Raw genomic sequence first — 6,489 nt, 5'->3', positions numbered from 1 at the left:
TACTGGAGTACAATTTCACTCAAGTAATAGTACTTCTACTTGAGTAGGATCTATCAGTACTCTTTACACTCTAGATTTAAGTTGTTTAAGAAATAAAAATGTGTAATATTACATGCTCAACTAGCCAATACAACATTTAAAAGTTGAGATAAGTTTATAAAATAAGTTTAAATTAAAACAATTGTTACTATTACATAAATATAAACCTTTGTGTGTTACATTTGACTACATGCTGCACGACTTTTATCCTTATTTCTTAAAATTTAGGAAAGTCCTGGTTTCCATGTGTCCGTTCAGACCATAACAACGAGGAGCCTCTAGAGGGCAGCACTGAGCAGACTCAAAAACATCACAAACAGTAAAACATGCATTTTTTTTCTTTTAAAACATTGTTTTATTTACATGTTTGACTTTGCTTTATAGCACACGCTCATGAGGAGGATGTTTTCAGACGGACAATCTTTCAAGTCCAGTTCCTGTTTGCAAATGTACACAATACAATATTATGTTTCATATTAAGGTAGCAGTATGTACAGAAAGACGTTAAACATTGGCTACAGTCACACTGGAGATGACACACAGATGAAGCCCATTCTCATGGATGTCACATGACCGTATGCAGTTTTTGAGGAAGGGTGTACCATAATCCCACACTGGGCCACTAAAGCCTCAGTTTGTGAAGAGAAAGCAGCTGAGAGTTCCTCACCATTAGTGCATAGACTGTGTTGTAGTCTTCTAAAACATTTCTTAAAAACGTGCAGTGAAGAGGAAAAAACAGAAGGTGGATAGATGATGATGATGATGGAGCATGGCACGGCAGAACAAATACACATTCCAACAAATCAGGCACTTGGAGAAACAATCCTGTGGTAAGAAACTTAAAATTCTGGGCTACATTTGGTCAAATGAGAACGCTACGTTTCAAGAACAAATAAAATAAACAGATCATTGTAGTAAGTGGTATCTGGACTTCCTCTAGTGTACCATTATGGTCAGTGTATGTTTTGGTCATTGGAATTGTTGTTCAGAAAAGGAAATCAAAAAAATAATTTATTTGACTTTTGTTTTTAAATTTAAAAGCTAAAAATAAAATTAAAGGCATATTTCTTTATCAGGGACAAGAAGGGATTTCAGACCAAAAAAACACAAACACCAGCAGACAATAACAAAATAAAAGCCTGCTTTTCATTATGGTGAGACTGGAAGTTATTCTTTTCAAAATAAGAGCACATATGAGGACACCAAAATATATTAATCGTTGTCCCTGCTTTTTAAAACGTCTTTGGAACGTGCACCAAAGTGGGAGTGGAACAGGCGAGATTTTGTACAGAAAATGCGACTCACTGATTATATATATATATATATATATATATACATATATGCATTGTGTTGAAATGTGGGATATGTCTGTAGTGAGGTTTGAACTATTTACTGATTTTGTTAATTTACATAATTCATAACTGTCAAACGCACATAGTTACGAGTTAAAGTTGCATTAGTGAGTCGCATGAAGCCATTTTCTGTGCAATATGTTTGCAGCGATTTCTACAGATGACAAGCCTCGTTTTGCTCATTTCAAAAAATGAAAAATCAAATACCCACTTGTTTTTTGGTTTTTGGGGATTTCTTTTTCTGAACAGAAAATTCAATGACCAAAAACATACACTGACCCGTTTTCCCTCGGCCGTCAAGGTTTTGTTGGAACCTCTGCGTTAATAAACGTGCCGACGAAAGCTGCACCGAAAAACAGATCCTCTGAAAGGCAAAGGGTGAGAACGTGTGAATGAATACATAAATGTGTGAATGCTGCCTGCAGTTCAACAATCAGCTGTGAAATAAAGGTTTCCTGCACAGTGAACCAGTGAAAGGCCATCGATGACGACTGAAGCACGTTTAGTTCAAGAGCTGAAGGTACTTTTTCTTTCTTTTTTTTTTTTTTTTTAAACTTTACAAAATATATTTATCATATGTGGAATATAAAACAGAAATAATATATTAAGAAAAAAAAAACAAAAAACATTTCAAGTAATGTCTTGAAACAAAAAGACTGTGCACTTGTACACATTTGTAAACCATAGAAAATAAGAACTAAGAACAAAAACAAATAAAACGTTTGTATTTACAGTTAACTTAAAAAGGCTTTGTACAAATGTTACAAAAATGGTTCAAACACCTGCAAACACACACACACTCAGGGATATTATGGTACGTACATTTCTATGGTATTATTTCATGTGTCGGTCGTTGGAAAGTTGTTTTACTGCCTTTTTTTTTAAATAACACACAGAAGTGTGTTTATCTCAGCAAACTATCTCCTTTAAATCACCACGAGCATCGATACGATGCTCGTGGTGATTTAAAGGAGATAGTTTGCTGAGATAAAACTATCTCAGATAGTTTGCGGTTCGTGTCTTGGTCTTTGGCATCACTAGAGACGGAGGCGAACCACGGACGCAGATGCAGCGAAGCTCTCACAGGTATTGGTGGAACCGAGAGGGCGGGGCTTGACGTGTAGCTGCGCTTTGGTCGAACCTGTCGGCGTCTGCTTGCAGCCCTTGTGTTTTTCCCTGGTTCTGATGGACCGTAGACAAAGGGAAGTCATTGACAGGAAGTGGAGGCCTCTTACCGGACGCCTCGGTGGGGGAGGCCACCACTGTGTGTCTGCGCCAGGCCCGCCTCTTCCTCCGTGTCTCTGGGGACAGGGGCTTCCTCAGGCCCACGCTGCGCAGGTCGTCTGCCGAGCCCAGGAAGCGAGCTCGGACCTGTTCGGCCAGCGATCGGCCCTCGGGAGCCGCGGGGCTGAAGGACTGGGCCTCTGAGGGTGGCAGGGCGGCCCTGGGCCGGGCAGGGCGCAGGCTCTCCTGGCTGCTGCAGGAGGAAGGGTTGGTCCTGGAGGGGTCCCGCCTCGCTCTGCACGCGCCGTCGGATCCTGTGCCCGAGCCGGGAGCCTCGGCCCCCGACAGCTCCAGCAGGTCCAGGGATCGCGCCTTGGCCTTCTCCGAGCGCAGTTTCTTCCTGGCCAGCGTGTCGCACTGGATCAGCTTGTGTGAGTTGAAGGACGGCCGTGGGTGGAGCCTGTGTGAGGAAGAGGAGGAGGAAGAGGGCGTGGTGGAGCGTTGCCCTCCTTCGCTCCTCTCGTTGGAGTCCTGAGGGTGGGGAGGAGGCGGGGCTAGGGCGTTGGTGGGTGTGACGACAGGTGCTTTGTAGTGTGTGTGGAGGAAGCTGCGTGGTGGCGCCGGCAGCTGCTGCGTGTTTGTCTCTGTCTTTGTCTGAGTGTGTGTGTGTTTGCTGGGCCTCTCCTGGGTGAGCGATCGTGACGCGAAACCGCTCTCGTTGTCCGTCTCACTCACCAGCTCGCTGTGCTCATCGTCAGCGTCGTCGCCCCGCCCTTCTGAACCCAGGCTCCTCCCCAGCGTTGAGAGGGTGGAGTAGCCTGAGACGATGGAGCGTGCGTCCTCTGGAGCTCTCCACCGCGGCTCCTTCAACGCCTGCCTTCCTCCTCCTGCTTCCTCTTCCTCTTTGGTGCACGGTCGGCTGGAAACCACCGCCACTTCTTCCGTGTCCTCTTTCACTTGGCTTTCTTCAACTTCCACATCCTCTTCCTCCTCCTCGTCCTCTTCATCGTCGTCCTCCTCCCCCTCTGCATGAGGAGCAGTCACTCCCACAGGCGACTCCGCCTCCTCCTCCTCTTCCTCCGCCCCGAGGTGTGCAGCTTTGATTGGCTCCTGCTCGGAGTCGTCGTCGGTGCTGCTGCCCACTCGCCGCCCGTTGTGGCGCTTCCTGCGTTTTCGGCCCGTCACAGCAGACATGATGGACAGAGTCAGGAAGTCCTTGGCTCTGAGGTCTTTCTTGGACCCCCACGAGGCCTGAAAGTAAAGGACACATCACTGTAATACCTACAGACATGAACACGTGTCAAACTCAAGGCCCAGGGGCCTTTTTGGCTTAAGTACCTTCTTTCTCTTATTTCTGTATCCAAGTACCCCATTTGTCCAACTACAACATTTTGCTTAGAAAACTATCTAAAAACAACTATAGAGAATAATGATGGAATGAAGAAGTGATAACACACATTCTAAATAATCTCAATTTGTAAATAAGTGAAAAGAAACCGTATTTAGCGCAGTTGTTCCCTACCTCAATCAATCAATCAATCAAGGAACCTCTGTGTGTGTGTCTGTGTCTGTCTCAAATATCTCAGCGAATCAGGCTCAGATTGACCTGAGACTTTCAACATGGCTGCTGCTTGGTTCAAGGGTGTGCAACGTCGGATTTGTTTGGACTGCAATGATATTGTTCATGAATTATTTCTTAAAATTGTCTTAAATGCAGCTTTGCAGAACAGTTCAATGTTGACAGGCAGTCATGGTAGCTCAGGATAAGTTTAAAGCTGCGTAGAATCTACAGGAGTGACTGCACAATGGGCTTTTAAAAATGACTAAAGTGGGTTTAATATTCTAAAAAAAAAAAAACCAGTAAATACTGACCAGCAGGTGTCCTCAATAAGCAACGTTTGTAACTATGGTGAGTAATAATAATAATAATAAACATTGTCTGCGTTTCAGAATTTAATTTGCATTAGGAATTGAGTGTTTACAAGGTCAGTTTAAAGAGGATTTAACTTTTATTCTCAATTAAAGAGGAAATAAAGCTCCCATGTAAACCATCCATAAAAAAGCTACTAAACCTCACACTTTTCTATAGCATGACATACTTCCTACGGGCACTGCACTAGTAATTCAAATTGACCAATTTAATGAAACTCTGCTATACTTTATTGGCTTGCATTTTTCAAATTGTGGAAAGAATTCTCAAAATTTCCACAAATCTTGCAATTTCTCACAAACAATTGCACAAAATTCTTCTAAATTTCACAAAAAAAAATTGGTGACAAAATAATTTTTTTAAGTAAATTGAACAAATGTTGAAAACTAAGGCACAATGATGTTATAATTGTTCTTTTTACCCCACCTAAAAACTGCGGCCCACTTGAGATCAAATTGGTCAGTATTTAGCCACTGAACTAAAATGAGTTTGACACCCAATTAACGTTCTCATTTCATTATGGTGGACCTGGTAAGGCGAAGAAAGGCTGCTTTAGCTGGAACTATTAGTATGGGTAGTACATGAGTGTGCCATTTCAAACACAGCCCATGTCGGATGAAATGGTAGGTTTAACACCTGGCAGCTCCAAAATGACTTTTTTAAAGAAAATTATATATATAATATATATTATATATATATAAAAAGACTTTGCAGGTCACACACTGACATACTGTACTTCTTTGGTTGCTTGCGTTAGCCCTGTCATCACAACTAAGAATTCAGGCTTTTTGTGTCTATACGTCCACCGTTGTTCTTCTCTTTTTTATTAACATTCCACTCTTATCAGATAATGTATAATTGAAGGAAGATTAAAGGCTTTGATTGATGACAGCTGTGTGTCATGTGAGGAGCCGTTACCTTTGATTTAGCCGAGTCACTGTTGGTTGAGTCTGGAGGAAGAAGAGAAAGAGAAAGCAGTGAGTTAAACAGGAGTAAACAGGATGAGTTAACATGGTGGAGGACACAGAGGCAGTCCTTCCTAAACTTCTCTGCTCCTACTGTCACCACGTCATCACCTGCACTGAAAACCACCACCTAACGTCCTGTTGGATTAACTGAAGTTGCACTCTGTGGTCTCCCCCTGTGTCTTCTCACCATGAAAACAACCCAAACCAAGACACTGATGCACACGCTGGAGTTTGGTGTTGTGGTGTGGAAAGCTAAACGAGCTAACCACAACACACACACGCACACACACACACACAGACCAATCACATCGCCACAAACTGATGACATCAATCAGTGTAGGGAGGTGTAGAGAGGATGAAAAAATTCCCACACAAACCAAACACACACTAATGCAGGACAACAGCCTTGAATGTTACCTGCCATCAAACCAATAAAACCAGTTACAATCCAAGGAGACGCCCAGGAGGTGGAGCTCCAGGTGGCACGTTTACACCAGCTTCCCCTGAGTGGAAAAGGCCTCTTACGTGTCTGTGTTTTAAAATGTTAAAGTCTGTGTATCTACATTTTTTACATATTGGATTTTTAACACCATCTTATTCTATGAAAAACAAATCATGCTGATGTCAGTAATAAAAAATCCAAAAGATAAGCTACTTTCTTTATAATCTTTAATTAAACTTGGTAATTTCAATCAGTCTGTGTTCCAGCTGTAGGAGAACACTGACTGAAAAATACTGAAGAGTTTAATTAGAGTATAAAAAAAGTCATCATATTTTAAAAATGTAAAGTTATTCAAGACTCAAGTGGCTTTAAACACCGACCACCGGAACCATCATTTTTTTGGGGCCACAGAATTCGTCAAAACACCTGTTTATGACTATTTAATTCAACTTTATTCATAATGCACCAGTTTCAACAATAAGTCAGTGTATAGGTGTTGTGATTAATTCTGTGCTGGACAAAATGATGGCTCTG

At 42.2% G+C, this 6,489-nt stretch overlaps 1 protein-coding gene across 9 annotated transcripts in view; it reads right to left on the bottom strand.

Moving 5' to 3' along the window:
• Positions 1-380: 380 nt before the first annotated feature.
• arhgap23a (Rho GTPase activating protein 23a) overlaps positions 381-6,489 on the bottom strand; it is an 86,773-nt gene continuing 80,664 nt past the window's right edge. For 8 of the 9 annotated variants that reach the window (XM_028454239.1, XM_028454235.1, XM_028454231.1 and 5 more), the window contains 2 exons: positions 5,464-5,495; positions 381-3,866 (listed from right to left, as the gene is read on the bottom strand). In XM_028454239.1, the coding sequence (XP_028310040.1) occupies positions 2,472-3,866; positions 5,464-5,495 (1,427 nt within the window). In that variant the 3' untranslated portion in view covers positions 381-2,471. The remainder of the gene's footprint in view (positions 3,867-5,463; positions 5,496-6,489) is intronic. The other variant, XR_003674570.1, reaches the window with a different exon arrangement.

This window comes from Gouania willdenowi, chromosome 8 (assembly GCF_900634775.1).
Source record: "Gouania willdenowi chromosome 8, fGouWil2.1, whole genome shotgun sequence".
Classification (NCBI taxonomy): domain Eukaryota; kingdom Metazoa; phylum Chordata; class Actinopteri; order Blenniiformes; family Gobiesocidae; genus Gouania; species Gouania willdenowi.
The sequence above is the reverse complement of the archived record's forward strand: the minus strand, read 5'-3'. Positions and strand labels throughout refer to the sequence as shown.